This window comes from Osmerus mordax, chromosome 2, assembly GCF_038355195.1.
Source record: "Osmerus mordax isolate fOsmMor3 chromosome 2, fOsmMor3.pri, whole genome shotgun sequence".
Taxonomy (NCBI): Eukaryota; Metazoa; Chordata; class Actinopteri; order Osmeriformes; family Osmeridae; genus Osmerus; species Osmerus mordax.
The window spans coordinates 1,593,270-1,610,775 of NC_090051.1; the positions used below are offsets into that span (position 1 = coordinate 1,593,270).

General features: G+C 44.7%; 1 protein-coding gene across 1 annotated transcript; it reads left to right on the plus strand.

Annotated features, from left to right (window-relative positions):
- The first annotated feature begins 13,851 nt into the window (after positions 1-13,851).
- On the plus strand, positions 13,852-14,838 carry b3galt1b (UDP-Gal:betaGlcNAc beta 1,3-galactosyltransferase, polypeptide 1b). The gene has a single exon (XM_067261077.1). The coding sequence runs from the start codon at positions 13,852-13,854 to the stop codon at positions 14,836-14,838; it is 987 nt and encodes a 328-aa protein (XP_067117178.1).
- Positions 14,839-17,506: the final 2,668 nt, after the last annotated feature.

The following is a 17,506-nucleotide window of genomic DNA, read 5'->3' on the forward strand; positions in this document are numbered from 1 at the left end:
AATGCCTCTGTGATGTCTCTTACACCTGTCTCAGTTACCACACGGTGCTGAATGCCTCTGTGATGTCTCTTACACCTGTCTCAGTTACCACACGGCGCTGAATGCCTCTGTGATGTCTCTTACACCTGTCTCAGTTACCACACGGTGCTGAATGCCTCTGTGATGTCTCTTACACCTGTCTCAGTTACCACACGGTGCTGAATGCCTCTGTGATGTCTCTTACACCTGTCTCAGTTACCACACGGTGCTGAATGCCTCTGTGATGTCTCTTACACCTGTCTCAGTTACCACACGGTGCTGAATGCCTCTGTGATGTCTCTTACACCTGTCTCAGTTACCACACGGTGCTGAATGCCTCTGTGATGTCTCTTACACCTGTCTCAGTTACCACACGGTGCTGAATGCCTCTGTGATGTCTCTTACACCTGTCTCAGTTACCACACGGTGCTGAATGCCTCTGTGATGTCTCTTACACCTGTCTCAGTTACCACACGGTGCTGAATGCCTCTGTGATGTCTCTTACACCTGTCTCAGTTACCACACAGTGCTGAATGCCTCTGTGATGTCTCTTACACCTGTCTCAGTTACCACACGGTGCTGAATGCCTCTGTGATGTCTCTTACACCTGTCTCAGTTACCACACGGTGCTGAATGCCTCTGTGATGTCTCTTACACCTGTCTCAGTTACCACACGGTGCTGAATGCCTCTGTGATGTCTCTTACACCTGTCTCAGTTACCACACGGTGCTGAATGCCTCTGTGATGTCTCTTACACCTGTCTCAGTTACCACACGGTGCTGAATGCCTCTGTGATGTCTCTTACACCTGTCTCAGTTACCACACGGTGCTGAATGCCTCTGTGATGTCTCTTACACCTGTCTCAGTTACCACACGGTGCTGAATGCCTCTGTGATGTCTCTTACACCTGTCTCAGTTACCACACGGTGCTGAATGCCTCTGTGATGTCTCTTACACCTGTCTCAGTTACCACACGGTGCTGAATGCCTCTGTGATGTCTCTTACACCTGTCTCAGTTACCACACGGCGCTGAATGCCTCTGTGATGTCTCTTACACCTGTCTCAGTTACCACACGGTGCTGAATGCCTCTGTGATGTCTCTTACACCTGTCTCAGTTACCACACGGTGCTGAATGCCTCTGTGATGTCTCTTACACCTGTCTCAGTTACCACACGGTGCTGAATGCCTCTGTGATGTCTCTTACACCTGTCTCAGTTACCACACGGTGCTGAATGCCTCTGTGATGTCTCTTACACCTGTCTCAGTTACCACACGGTGCTGAATGCCTCTGTGATGTCTCTTACACCTGTCTCAGTTACCACACGGTGCTGAATGCCTCTGTGATGTCTCTTACACCTGTCTCAGTTACCACACGGTGCTGAATGCCTCTGTGATGTCTCTTACACCTGTCTCAGTTACCACACGGTGCTGAATGCCTCTGTGATGTCTCTTACACCTGTCTCAGTTACCACACAGTGCTGAATGCCTCTGTGATGTCTCTTACACCTGTCTCAGTTACCACACGGTGCTGAATGCCTCTGTGATGTCTCTTACACCTGTCTCAGTTACCACACGGTGCTGAATGCCTCTGTGATGTCTCTTACACCTGTCTCAGTTACCACACAGTGCTGAATGCCTCTGTGATGTCTCTTACACCTGTCTCAGTTACCACACGGTGCTGAATGCCTCTGTGATGTCTCTTACACCTGTCTCAGTTACCACACGGTGCTGAATGCCTCTGTGATGTCTCTTACACCTGTCTCAGTTACCACACGGTGCTGAATGCCTCTGTGATGTCTCTTACACCTGTCTCAGTTACCACACGGTGCTGAATGCCTCTGTGATGTCTCTTACACCTGTCTCAGTTACCACACGGTGCTGAATGCCTCTGTGATGTCTCTTACACCTGTCTCAGTTACCACACAGTGCTGAATGCCTCTGTGATGTCTCTTACACCTGTCTCAGTTACCACACGGTGCTGAATGCCTCTGTGATGTCTCTTACACCTGTCTCAGTTACCACACGGTGCTGAATGCCTCTGTGATGTCTCTTACACCTGTCTCAGTTACCACACAGTGCTGAATGCCTCTGTGATGTCTCTTACACCTGTCTCAGTTACCACACGGTGCTGAATGCCTCTGTGATGTCTCTTACACCTGTCTCAGTTACCACACGGTGCTGAATGCCTCTGTGATGTCTCTTACACCTGTCTCAGTTACCACACGGTGCTGAATGCCTCTGTGATGTCTCTTACACCTGTCTCAGTTACCACACGGTGCTGAATGCCTCTGTGATGTCTCTTACACCTGTCTCAGTTACCACACAGTGCTGAATGCCTCTGTGATGTCACACTTTCAGACTCATCCTCATCCTTTTGAGGCAGCCATCTGTAATAGAATACCAATAATGGGTTTAGTTTCACTTTCGCACTACCGTCCCTGAAGCAAACATAGCAATCAATGTGGAGGAAGAGAGCGAACCAGGAATCCCGTTCTATCCTCATCCGAAGGCTGTCACCTTCTGGCAGATGTCTTTTACGCCAATTACATATCAAAGGAGAATTTATTGCGCTCATTTGTAACGGCATCTGCACTTGTTTGTGTAGGATGGGGATGTTTTGCCTGGCTAAGATAGGCTTGTTAGTCATGTCGGGTCGCTGTCACCATCCTCGTGGTGTTCGTACGCCACAGCACGGTACAGACTCCGAGCCCTCTAAAATTTTCTTCACGGTACGTTCACCCACGAGGCGAGACTAACCACAATAGTTTGAGAGTTCTGAAGCTGGGAATTATTTTATATGACTTTGCATATTTTAGGAAACAGTAATGTCACCTTAGTTAACTCCGTTGGCCTGCCCTTGGGATAACTGCATTTTAGGAATCATTTGCAAGAAGAATGTGCAAAGCCTCTTGGACGGAAAAACCTATTTGTATCGTTATTCACATTTGATCAGCTCCATGGATTCCATTCCAGAAATGGCAAGTGCAGGGAGATGGTAGAATTTAGCTCTATGAAGATGAACTAAAACCAGACAATAAGGTCTCAGAGAACCTTCACAAGGCTTATAAGGAACAATAAACCCTATTAAAACCAGCCATCCCTGTCTATATTATACACCCTGTCATGATTATAAATACTTATTGAGGGGTCAGAATTATGTTACATTCTAGTAAGTATATGTTCTTTTAGAGCCTCTGATGTTATCCAATTATAAGAGTTTGTTTTTCAAGCTGTAGCAAAATCTGAGATATACAGTGTCGTGAGGATTGGATTTAGGATGTGCTCATTACCTCAGTTGTGCTTGGTGTCAATTCCAAACAAATATTTGTTTATATGTCAGATGAAGTATATCATCAACAGTGTAATGTAATTATAGAGTCGGGTACATGGAGTGCAGTACATGCAGCATCATTATGTGAAGGACGACCAGTGACTGTAGGCACTGCTAATGATGAAAAAGTTCCCTTTTCATTTCTCCTCTTCTGCAACAGTTTCCTGCAATCTAGTGTCACAGGGAGGGACTGGGGGGGAGGGGAGGGGGCCTCGCCCTGCTGTCAGGCCAACGCTGCACAACATTACCATTCTGTACATACGCACAGTGAACCCACGCTACAATGTGCGTAGCAAACGCTCCCTTGGTTGGAGACACTTAAGGGCAAGCAGAAGGGGACAGAGGCTGGGGGCTGTCAGCCAGACCCACACAGCGCTAGGTGCGTGAGGCTGGGGGCTGTCAGCCAGACCCACACAGCGCTAGGTGCGTGAGGCTGGGGGCTGTCAGCCAGACCCACACAACGCTAGGTGCGTGAGGCTGGGGGCTGTCAGCCAGACCCACACAGCGCTAGGTGCGTGAGGCTGGGGGCTGTCAGCCAGACCCACACAGCGCTAGGTGCGTGAGGCTGGGGGCTGTCAGCCAGACCCACACAACGCTAGGTGCGTGAGGCTGGGGGCTGTCAGCCAGACCCACACAATGCTAGGTGCGTGTTGGATGTTCTTTTGACGTCCGTGACGCATCCTCTGCAGGCTGTCCGGGCTGTTTGGACTCTCAGGAGGCACTCTGCTCATGCTGGGTGCCTCGGGGGAGGGAGGGGCGGGAGGAGGGGGGAGGGGGGGAGGAGGGAGGGAGGGGGAGAGGGGGGAGGAGGCAAGCGCTGGGCGCTGGGCAGCAGCTGTCCTGGGAGCTGGAACGCCGGCGTTGTCAACAGCAGTCTGGCCTCCTCGTGTCTCTGAGGGACCTGTGTGGACTGCAGCAGTCTGGCCTCCTCGTGTCTCTGAGGGAGCTGTGTGGACTGCAGCAGTCTGGGGACAGATCTACTAGGGTGTGGAGAGTTCTGTACGGAGCCACTGGCACTGGAGGGCAGGAGGGTAGAGGTGGAGGAGAGGAGGGGTGGGGGTGGAGATGAGGGGGGTGGGTGGGTGGGGGTGGAGATGAGGGGGGGTGGGTGGGTGGGTGGGGGTGGGTGGAGGAGGGGGGGGTGGGGGTGGAGATGAGGGGGGGTGGGTGGGGGTGGAGATGAGGGGGGGGGTGGGTGGGGGTGGAGGAGAGGGGTGGGGGGGTGGGTGGGTGGGTGCGGGTGGAGATGAGGGGGGGGTGGGTGGGGTGGGTGGGGGTGAAGATGAGGGGGGGGTGGGTGGGGTGGAGGAGAGGGGTGGGGGGGTGGGTGGGTGGGTGCGGGTGGAGATGAGGGGGGGGTGGAGATGAGGGGTGGGTGGGGGTGGAGGAGAAGAGGAGGGGATCCTCCTTCCAGGGCCATGGAGGCAGGATCTCTGACTGTGCTCCTCCCCTGGTGTGAGTCATTACTCCTCTGGTACCACCCGCCATCTCCCTCGGCAACCTAGGAGATGACTCTCATTGTTTCAGACGCAGCTAATGATTTATTTACAGCCTCGCCTGTGCCCAGGCTTAAAATTAGCAACAACAGCTTTCCCACCAAGTGGGTCTAGATAGGATCTCTCCTAGAAGGCTGCGTGTTCTGCCTGGTGGAGAGCTGAATAAGTCATGCTTAGGAGGGAGGTTGATAGCTTTAGTTACTGGTTCTACTTTGCAGTAGCATCAATCTGCTGCGTATGGTTGTCATGTGCCGGAGGGTTATTTAAGAGGATTATTGATAGTCGGTTGGCTTTTTGACGCCATCTGAAGATTAGCCATGCTCTTAGCATCCATTTTAGCAGAGTATTGATACTGCAAGTGGAAGGGCCAGATCAGGCTGTTGAGCAGTGAGCAGATAGGACCTCTGTGGGGGGGAAGGGCAGGAACCCAGATCCCAGTGATGGCTGTTTTCCACGATCAAACTGTCCTTTGTTTCCATTTAAATAGATTTTATCCTCTTCAGAAATCATGATGAAATAAAGAAATAACAAACGTGTAATCATTTTCCAACCGAGGATTCTGAGTTGAGGTTAAATACGATTGGTCATACATTTCTATACTACATGGTATTGTGTTTTATAAGTTGTTAAAAATGTTCAAGGTTGCATAAGTGCTGACTGCGGTGATCAGACCATAATGGACACCCTGCCAGATGTCTGTTGCCTCTCCCCTATCCCTCAGGTCAACATAAGGTGTTGCCAAGGCATTCACAGGACTGATCCCATCTCCTGCCTCACGAATGTTGTTCGCATTTCTGAACATGAAATCGTTACCAAGTTGAGTACATATAAGTAGACGTGAAACCAGACAATCTCGTCCCCTAGACTAATTTACTGAAAGGGTTTTTAGCGAGCAAGGGAGGCATTCAGTTGAGTGCCAAGGTTTGTAACTGTTATTAACACTATCTCACAATGGGCATTGCCTGTGAAGCCTTTATATTTTGTGTATGGAATAGTGCTGTGACAAGGATGCCAATTTTTACGAGCTTGTTTGTCTTTTCAAACTTTGTGTAATCAATCAAAAGTTTTAATTTAGCTCAATGTGTCTTTACTCCTTTAATTGCCCAATAGATTTTCCGATGTTGTTTGTCTCTCTGTAAAACCAGCTCACGATTTAAATCAAGCCCCAGGCGTGAAATATGTAAATGACTGTTTCCTTAATGTTTTAGAGGGTGCAAGATAAGTAGGCATTGTTGTTATTTTAAATAGGGATAGCGATCATTTGATTTATGAATTCATGTGTGTTTCTCGTCTGGGAGGAACAGACATGTAGGCAGGATAATCACACTGTCTAACGGGCTATAGTGGTACTGACCTTAAAACGGTCAACTGTGGAATAGTGAGTTTGATTCAATTTCAGAGTGTCTAATATAATTTGCTCAGGGTACTGGAGAATATTTTTTACCTCATGAAGGTTATGGTGCTTAAAGTACATGGAGAATCTCAGAGGAAATTTCCAACATCTCCTAGATATTCATGGATGACTACATTATAGCGAACATCACTCAGTCAAATATCAGAAAGGGCTGAATCCTTCTGCATCCACAGGGGATCTTTCTCAAAGGGTTCCATCTTCTGTTCCATCTTCGCCACATTTCAAAAATTCCAATTACAGCTCCAAAGCAGCAGATCCACTCTCAGTGGTCTGATGCCCCAGACCCACTGATCTCCCCAGAAACAGTCCTGCAGATCTCACACCCTCCGTTTAGGGCAGAGCATTAATTGGCATTCAGTGATGAAACAGAGAGTAATAAGTTATACCGATAAGTTTTGGAGATTGGTTTTTTTATATCTCTTGCAGGGGGGCCTGCCATAATAGGGCTGCTTAGATTAATGACCTACCCGCCCACAAATGGGGTTAGTGTCTCCCACAGTAGAACCTCTGTCCTGTCTCTATATACGTGTGCCACTCTGTCCTGTCTCTATATACGTGTGCTACTATGTCCTGTCTCCAAACACATGTGCTACTCTCTGTCCTGTCTCTATATACGTGTGTCACTCTCTGTCCTGTCTCTATATACGTGTGCTACTCTCTGTCCTGTCTCTATATACGTGTGCCACTCTCTGTCCTGTCTCTATATACGTGTGCCACTCTCTGTCCTGTCTCTATATACGTGTGCTACTCTCTGTCCTGTCTCTATATACGTGTGCCACTCTCTGTCCTGTCTCTATATACGTGTGCCACTCTCTGTCCTGTCTCTATATACGTGTGCCACTCTCTGTCCTGTCTCTATATACGTGTGTCACTCTCTGTCCTGTCTCTATATACGTGTGTCACTCTCTGTCCTGTCTCTATATACGTGTGCCACTCTGTCCTGTCTCTATATACGTGTGCTACTCTGTCTGCAGCTGGTGAACTGAAGTGTCTGTGAGACAGAGACAGAAAGCAGATTGAAAACGTACCACACGCTGTGCTTCCGCTTGTCGACTTCCATATCGTTTTTATCTCATCTCCTCTCCGCATGGCTGTCTCTCCGGGTTTTTCTGCTAGTTATGTCTCAATTATAAGTTACAGTAGAAAAACAACGACACAACAACAACGAAAACACATTGTGATTGTTGTCCTTGTTTACACTACGCATTCTGAGAATAGCAGCTTATCAGACTCCAGTGTAACCTTTAGGAAAGCTTGTATGTGCCACTGAGCACAGGCAGACTTATGTCTGTTTCCACTATAAAGGCATAGAGGAGCAGTGCCACACTATAATGACATGGGGGATAAAGACGTAAACATATATTTTAAAATTCAGCTGGTAGATGCTGTACAGCAGCTCTTGCAGACAGATCAGTGTTCCTTGTTCACAAACACAGGTGGTTTGACACAATTCTTTTGCGTTTACAATGACACCTTGACTATAACGATACTTTTGGTACTCACTTAAGGCAAAGAAGAAACTTTTATTGTCAGTAAAAAAAAGAAAGGAATATTGAACAAAAGAAAATGTCAAAGTAGGTCGGTGTTTCTCTGATAATGTGTCATTCAGTTCTATTTGTATCTTTGTTTGACATGTTCTTTGGATACCATAGATGTCATTTCATAGTTCTTTTGAGGTACAGCTCTGCAAAATATCTAGAAAAATACACACTCACAGAGGACAAAGAAAAGAACTCTGAACACAAAATATAAATATTCAAAACGATGTGAATGGGTTGTTATTGTACCAGATGTTATCAGAACACAATGTGAAAGGTCTGTCCATAGATCAGTAAAGGGCTGAAACTCAAGTGATTTTTGTGAGTGTACAGAGCTGTGTGCTATTGCCCTCTCACCAACCAAACCCTGTGCCCCGTGTACACTCTAAACCTCTACCCAGACACACAGAGGAACACTTATTCTATGTCGCGTTTTGATGAATGGTTGTCTTTGTGTTATGGTCCCGATATAAGTTTGTCCCCAGTCTTACAATAAATCATGATAAATTGGATGTTCTCTGGTGGCTTGGAATGATTATGTAACTATTGTGTCAGGATCCCCAGTGTGTCGAACCGGATGCCTGTCTACATGTGCAGAGACAGGAAGTTCAAGGAGTCCGTATCAAACTTTCTGGGTGACCTAAAAGTTACAGTTTCATGAGTTCTCTGTTCTAGGAGGAGAGACGGTATGAGTGTCGATCTAAACTGAGGACAGATTCTGTCGGCTGCACCTCCATTCGTCATGTCCCTTCTGTCAGTCAACGGATCTGGTGTGGTTACATCCTGTAGCGGACGGCGTGATTGGCTCTCCTCGTGACATCCAGTATTATGGAGATGGATTGGAGTAATTGCCCAGCAAAGGTCTGGCTCTCTGCCCAGCAGCAGTGCTCTCGAGCTGCAGTCATCTGAGCACAGTCAAACAAGCCCACCTTCCATGCACTCATCCATGTACTCATCCATGCACTCATCCATACACAGCATCCAGATACACACTGTATGTTCAAACAAACCTGGAGATTTTCCACACCATGTGCAGTACAAGCAGGTTGACTTGTTAGGTGATTGTCATTACATTTAGTCATTTAGCAGACGCTCTTATCCAGAGCGACTTACAGTAAGTACAGGGACATTCCCCCGAGGCAAGTAAGGTGAAGTGCCTTACCCAAGGACACAACATCATTTGGCACGGCCGGGAATCGAACTGGCAACCTTCTGATTACTAGCCCGATTCCCTAACCGCTCAGCCACCTGACCCCCATTTCCAGCACTGTTCCTGTAGATCCAAAAGCATCTCTGATGACTCAGTGTTGAGCGACTGAAATGTCTGTTGTTCCTGTTCCTGGGAGGCCAAACGATGCCATCATCGATAGGAGTCAATAGGGTACTCAAGCTCAACATGAGCAATGTTTTTCTGCCACTTGTGCTTGATCAGCTTCAGAGAGTGAAGAGGCGTTGATACGTGCTGCGTTGTCAAGTGCTGTGGACGCGGAACACATAATTACACTGTTGGACTGTTAAAGGCGGTTTATTACGGCCCTCTCAGCCAACATGAAGGAAGCCGGTCTCTCTCTCCTGCACATGCTCTCTCTCTCTCTCTATGTCTCTCTCTCAGCCTAATGCCCCTCCCTACCCCCTTTCAAGTCTGACTCCCGCCTGTTTCCATGGCGACAAAAAGTTCCTGTCTCTCACTCAAGTTGTATAGAAAGGAAGAAAAAAAAAAAGGTTTTAAACGCAAACGTTATAAATGTTGTTGTTGTCGAAACCCTCTCGACTTGACTAATATTGTGCAAACACCATCTGTCATTTGAGAGTCATGGATGGTGTGAACAGGATGGTTGTCATGACTACGTTTACACCACCAAGTCCTTGCCCTTTGACCGGAGTGTTAAGTAGGGATGGACTCTAAATGCAGTGCTTATTTCAGCTGAAAATGCATTTGTCTTTTCTGCGGTCTGGAAGTGTATCTCAGCAACGTCTTAAACAGGCAAATGTCCAGAGCAGTAGGAGCTCATTAAGGGAACAATAAAATTACTGTTCCAAGAAATTGAGAAATAAGGTGCCATTTTATGTCCCTGACAATAGGTTTGGGGACACATTTTGCGCAAGAATTTTGCTGGGGTTTAATGTAGCTGGGGATTCATCCGACCAAGCCTTAAAAATGCTAGGTTATAAAGGAAGAGTTTATATTTTATGAATTGTAGAGTAAATGTGCTGTCACATAATAAAGATTAGCCAGGTTTTACCTAATAACATTTGTGCTTATGTCATGAGAGGACTGGAAGGAAAGGTAAAAAAAAAACGCATAGAGATTTTTGATCTGGCTGGTTGATGGAACTTGATCTTTTGCATTTATGTGTGCATACATGAGTATGAATGATGTGAAAATATCATTTCATTTTCATTATCCCACTAATCAACAACATTATCCCCTCTCTCTCACTGGTCATCATACCTGTGTTCAGGTATTCAGGAGCACACGGTTCTGTCTGTCTACACATTCCATGGTATTCTCCACTATGAAAAAAAGGGGATTTGCAACATTTTAGGTAGTCTTCTATTTATTAGGTTTTGACACAAACATTTCACCAGATCACTGGAACAGGTATCTCTCGTCGCAGTCATGATTGCATGCTGATTCAGTAGAGGACAGAATGGGCAATCGGTAGCACAAGAGATTCTTACATAACCCCGGAATAAAGCGTGGGAGAGTTCTTCCACCTGAGACAGACTTCCTCCACCGAGAAATAAGACCTTGATGACACATTGAGACACTGATTTAAGACCGATGATTCGCCCCCTGGAAGTTTTATCCCCCAAAAAATCACCACTAAAGAAAAAATTGACGATTGGAATCAGACATTTACACCGTTCCGAAAAGAGCCGGATACATTTTTCATGAGCAGGTGGCAGAGAGGTGGAAGTCATGAGAAATGGAGGAGGAGTAACGACAGTGTGATGATGGATCAGGGAGAAACACGTAGAGTTGCATCCCCCGCACAGCAACGGCAGGCCTTACAGTGTAATGGATCTGTCGTATACCACAAGGCATCTTTCGTGTCATCTGACACGTGTGTGATTCCGCATTGAATCCAGTCTAATTGGTTGGTTGTGTCATTATGCAGATTTACAGGACAATACCTCAAGGCACGCTTCGACAGGAGAGCACATGTGCAATGCTGCCAGTCTAATGGCTTGATTGGCTTATTATACAGAATGAATTGTTGATGTTAGTATGCCAGTTCTTGGACTGTGGAAAATCTGGCAATATTCCTCCTGTTGCTGCAGTCATGGAGACTGAGACAGATTTTTATCAAAGATTAAGTCCAGTTAATATGTCTGGTGGTGTTGCCTTGGAAAGTGATAGTGTGTTTTCTGAAATGTTATCAGAGCACAGCATTTTCCCCAAAACACCCTAGTGTGGATTACCTGATGAGAGGGACTCTTGGCTGTTCCACCATCTAAAAAAACAGTATGTCATTTCAAAACGTTGTTCAGGTATAGAACATTGGGCGTTGCTGTCACCAGATCATTGTCTGAGTGGGTATGAAAAAATAATTGAAAAAGGAATTACAAGGGTACGAGCAAGTTAGTGAAGGACAAAAACCTCTCATATCCCCCAGACCACCTGCTCCAACACAGCTTCAGTAGGAGACCTAGCCCCGTGCCTCGGCCCTCTGCTTCATGGCCCTGGGTGGCCCAGATATATTGAAAAGTGGATGGGGAACATTTATGTGGGGCTCAGTAATGACACTGTGACACCAGTGCATTTTTCTTCCACGTAGATGGGGCCATTTCCACCATAGTCAGTGCTGGAGCTTATCACTGGAAGGTGGGCCCCCTCAGTGCGGCATCACTCTATCAACGAGAGCACTGACCATTTCTACTGTCCTTGTCTGTAATGGTACATTAGTCCAGCTAGTTCCACTAGTGGACTTATAGAGTACATCAATTTCTCGGAGATGACTGTTGGAGATTGCACACAGACTTTTTCAAACATACTGTGGCAAACCTACATCATTCTCTGTACTGTTGTATGCCATGATTTGCTGCGACTGCATCGGCACGAAGGAGTTCGAGTCTGGACTTGGGTAGGTTTGCTTGTGGGTGTGAAGTCGAGGCATCACAGAAGTGTGTATTCTTATGAGTTTGGACGGTGTGCCTGTTTAAATAACAGTCATTGTAAAATGTCATGTGACCGAGAATAATGCATCCAGGTCAATGGTTTCCATTTGGCTCACTGCTTTGTTTGTGATTTCATATCCCAAAATTTCATGGGTGACTTTGTCTCTTCTTAAATATAACCTCCTGCTATCGATTGTATAACAAAACAGACCATTGTGACACTGACATTAAGTATGCAATGAGATATTTTTTTAAGACTAAAGTCCATTCGGTTAATAAGATTGAAATTGGAAGTATGAGCAGAGGAGTCGTATAAGTGTTTACTACTTTTGGTCCATCATAACAGTTTCATAAAACAGAGAAGCTTGTTTACTGTGGCTGGCCTGTTCCAGCCGCTGATCTGGAGAGCAAAAAAAAAAAACTTTTTGTGCTCCCCTTTGGCTCTTCTTATAGTATGTTTACTATAAGAAGAAATATAATATTATATAAGAAATATAAGAAATACTGAATATTGTAGGTCAGCGCTCTTACACCTAACACGTGGATGTTTCTATATTCTGTATGGGTCAGTTGGAATGTAGCTGAACACGTTTATCTCCTGAGCATGTGTTATTTTTGGTCTATGACCCCAGAAGTGCGTCAGAAGGATGTTGTGTGCCCGCTGGGTAGGGATGTTTACATTTACATTTATTCATTTAGCAGACGCTTTTCTCCAAAGCGACTTCCAAGAGAGAGCTTTACAAAAGAGCATAGGTCACTGATCATAACAACGAGATAGCCCCAAACATTGCGGGGAGCCAAAACATGAAGCATACATTGTGGAAAACCAAATAAGTGCCAAAGGGAAGAACCATAAGGGCATGTAGTTAAACAAGTTACAATTAAACAACATGAACCTCAAAAGTGCAAGAGTGTACCTGTAGAAAGCAAGCAACAATAATATATTTCACAGCAAGTACAAGAATTTTAAATCAGTTACAACTAACCAACAAGAGCAACAAGTCTCTCAATAAGAGTCATTGTGATCCTGGAGGAAACTAACATCAGGTCCAGCAAATCATTCCTAAGTACCGTTGTATTCCCGAAACAGGTGCTCATGTCAATGATGATATAGTAAATACTGAAACCATTTCTGTCTGACAATCTGAGGTAAGAAAATGTGAAGCTGTTTCGTTAGTGTTGGTTCTTCAGGAGAAAAGGGGATTATTCTTAGATGTACATTTTAAACACAAATTAAAATTAAATGTCATAGTATAGTAATACATTCTAATGTTACTAAAGTGAACTACAACACATTTGAAACTTTTTTGGACAGTCTCTTTCTGCAGCTGTCACTTGCATCTGGCAACTTTTTATTCAAATGTAATGATAAACACCACTGGGATTAAATAATCTCTCAAAGATATAGCTCTTTTCGAAAGCTGTTGGTTGGTGGATATCATCTAGTCTAGAAACACATGGCAGACTGGATATCATCTAGAAACACATGGCAGACTGGATATCATCTAGAAACACGGCAGACTGGTGAACATTTGCTGAATTGTGTTTTTGAGGATCGATAATGTACAACTTTTTGAGATGTTATTCAAGGTCTTCCATTCTTCCATTGGGCAGATGGATGTTCTCTCTGGTCCTGAGGTGTGTATCCAAGTTTGGTGTTAATAAATCACTTTTCTCTCTTTGCAGATGTAAATGGAGAAGTTGAAGTTCCAAGAGGAATATTTGGAGATCTTTGCAGATTCAAATCGGTTTCGCATTAAAAGGCAAAGAACAGAACAACATTGGTTCTCGCTAAAGCGATCCATTACTGTCAATTAATGTCAAACTGCACGTTGGAGCAGCATAATGCTGCCCTGCTGGGAGAAACACTGCTAATGGAAAGTAAGCTGTTAAAGATTCAATGCATTAAAAACACAGCCTAATGCAGCAGAATGCCTTCAAAAGTCTCGTGCTTGTACCTGTTGACAGTCGTTTGCTGGGCAAGCGCTCTCTGGTACCTGAGTATATCCCGGCCGACATCGTCCTATGTTGGTCAGCTGTCTGTGCCGATACGGAAGGCCGCGAAGCCCCTCAAGAACACCACCTTCAGCAACATCCGCACACGGCCCCTCAATCCGCACGGCTTCGAGTTCGTCATCAACGAGCCCAAGAAATGTGAGACCAACACCCCCTTCCTGGTCATCCTCATCAGCACCACCCACAAGGAGTTTGACGCCCGGCAGGCCATCCGGGAGACGTGGGGGGACGAGAGCACGTTCAGCGACGTGCGCATCCTCACCCTCTTCCTCCTGGGCCGCAACACCGACCCGGTCCTCAACCAGATGGTGGAGCAGGAGAGCCAGATCTTCCACGACATCGTGGTGGAGGACTTCATCGACTCCTACCACAACCTGACCCTCAAGACCCTGATGGGCATGCGCTGGGTGGCCACCTTCTGCTCCAAGGCCCAGTACGTCCTGAAGACGGACAGCGACATCTTCGTCAACATGGACAACCTGATCTTCAAGCTGCTGAAGCCCACCACCAAGCCCAGGAGGAGGTACTTCACGGGCTACGTCATCAACGGAGGGCCCATCAGGGACATGCGCAGCAAATGGTACATGCCCAGAGACCTGTACCCCGAAAGCAAGTACCCCCCGTTCTGCTCGGGGACGGGGTACGTGTTCTCCGCAGACGTGGCTGAGCTCATCTACAAGACCTCCCTGCACACCAGACTGCTCCACCTGGAGGACGTGTACGTGGGGCTGTGCCTGCGCAAGCTGGGGGTCCACCCCTACCAGAACAGCGGCTTCAACCACTGGAAGATGGCCTACAGCCTGTGCAGGTACCGCAGGGTTGTTACTGTCCACCAGATCTCACCTGAGGAGATGCATCGCATCTGGAACGACATGACCAGCAAGAAACACCTCCGATGCTAGCAGCGTCCGAGGTCCTGGTCCACTTGTGTTCTCTCCCTTCCTCCCTCAATTTCTGTTTCTTGTTTGCCTTCTCTGTCAGACTGGTACTCTAGCAGAGCTACAAGGAATTGTAAAACAGCAAGACTTTCAGCCAATCTTAATGAGTCTTTAACAAATAGATGTTGATACTGCTGTATTTAGGCCCATCGTTTCATAGGGATATGCTGACAGTCAGTTGTTTCCTTGCTGTTCATGTGTGCACGAGGCTTGTAAAGTGCATGTTCTCATTGAGACAAACAATACCATGATGTTGTTACTGGTCATTTTGTAACTTGTGGTCCAGAAGTCGAAATAGAACATCTACACTGTAAAGTTCATTTTAGTGAAGTAACATTTTCAAACAAAACAAATCATTGAGTTCTTTTTCTGCCATTTGTTGGTTTTGGAGAGGCTGCACTATCTGAGGGACCAGGCCTCCCTTATATGGATTTAACGGATTTAAAAACATTCTACAACATAACAATGGAATCTGAAATCTACAGACGTTAAACCATGCGGGCGGTTATTTTGAGTTGTTTTCATTTGAAGAGTAACCTGTTTCCAGGGAGATGCTCTGCGCCTGTATAAGCAAGGTGGTTCATACAGACAGATCTTCAGAATTCGGTTGATTCGAATTCAGAAGATCTTAATGTGAATTTTCCTGGATCTATTTGTCGTTAATGCAACTGTCTCTTTTTTTCTGGAAAGTGACAACCTTAATTATTATATTTCGCTTTTGGGTATAAATTGTTTCAGTCTTGACATTATTTTTCATAGCTTGAAATAATGAATGGTTATCATGCTTCCTGTTTCTTATCAGACTGGCAACTATTCTATGACTGTACGCTGTGACTACAGAGAGCTGTGTCAGTTTATTATGTAACACCACTAAGGATCAACCAATTTAACGATGTTGTGCAAGTGATAATGTACATTGTAACTATTTACATTCCTAAGTGAATGTATCATCATCTGTGTTTTGCATATCAGTACCTTACTGAAGCACTACTAGTGAATTAACAGGAAACTATGATTTTTTCCGAGAGTATGAAAGGCTTTTATAGCCACATTTTCATTTTTCAGTGTATTTTTTATTTTATTCTAGAATTATAAGCTATTGTGACATTTGACTGTGAACGCATTAAGCCCTATCCTGAAAGGGATTGTTGTGATATATATAGTATATATCGTTTTTTTATATTAAAAAAATACATACTTGAATAATTAAACATAATCAATGGCCTTGGGCTTTTTTTCTCTTGTAATGTGTTCATTTACTGTCTGAACGTAACCATAGGGATAAGATGTGATCGTTTTTATAAACATGTTGGAAGTTACAAGTAACAAACATAACCTAATTCAGAAAAGAAGACATCAGATTGTACTTGGATTGTACAGGATGTGAACTAACTACTGCTCTTTGCTGTTCAACAAAAATCAACATCTCAAATAATGTATTTCAGTTCCATAATAAGCAGTGACATATTGTACCTTCAAACCTGGTGTTTATTTATTATAGTTATAATGACTGACAAATATACACATTATTATATGCCCTAGCATATATATATATATATATATATATATATATATATATATATATATATATATATATATATATATATATATACACACACACACAAACACACACACTTGGAACATTTTAATAATAGCAGTTCTTTATTAGTTGCTCCTCTGCAGAAATGTGAAATCAGCGAATTACAGAAAGGGGAAGGATAATATGCGGAAATGGTACACATACTGTACATAGAAAACACAATAATTTACTTCTTAAAATAAATCATTTCGTACAAGTAAATTTACCACTTCAATACTTTAAAAAATAATTTAGAGCTACTCAACTTGTTTGAACAAACAAATGGCTCGTCAACCTTTCAATAGTTGCCTTTTGGTTTCATGTGCAGGTGCATTGCTATACAGTACAATTCTGAGATTATTATTTGATTTGGTGGGGGAAAAAAAGTTGTAGTGCAGTTAAGACAGAGCAGGAAAGTGAACATTTACAGTTTATCCAGTAAATTTTGCTTTTTTTTTTACGCATCAATCAAAGCATTTTACAGGATTACGGATTGATTTATGGTTCACATGACCTTGTCTGATGACAAGCATACAGGTTGAACTGTCTCTATTACTGTCTCTGTTACTATTCCTAGAGTGGGTCTCCAAGGGCGAAGCATTGGTTTGTCAGATGCATATACTTAACCCCAAAGTGCATTGTAGCTTGTCTTTACAGGATGACTATCGACTTGAGAGGAAAATACAACCAAAGTATCATTGCTTTGTATTTATGTTTGTGAAATGGGTTCAACACAAACATGAACAAGTTCTGTTTGTTGAAGGTCTCACTCATTACCTAAGTTCTTAGGCACAGACAGATGAACAAGGCACCTAGAGCATATTGAAGCATCAACACTGTGGTCTGAACAAGCAGCGGATTACACACGGCAGATTCTATGTCCCTTCTCTGCTGCACATTCACTGAACACGGCTCCCTTCGTTTCACTGGCTAACACACACCTATACACAGTACAGTTCCTTCTCCGTTTACACATTAATTATCTCATCAGGAAAATGTTCAATGTGCTTTTTCCCATAAATAAAATACAATTTACATTCTGAATGAGGAGTA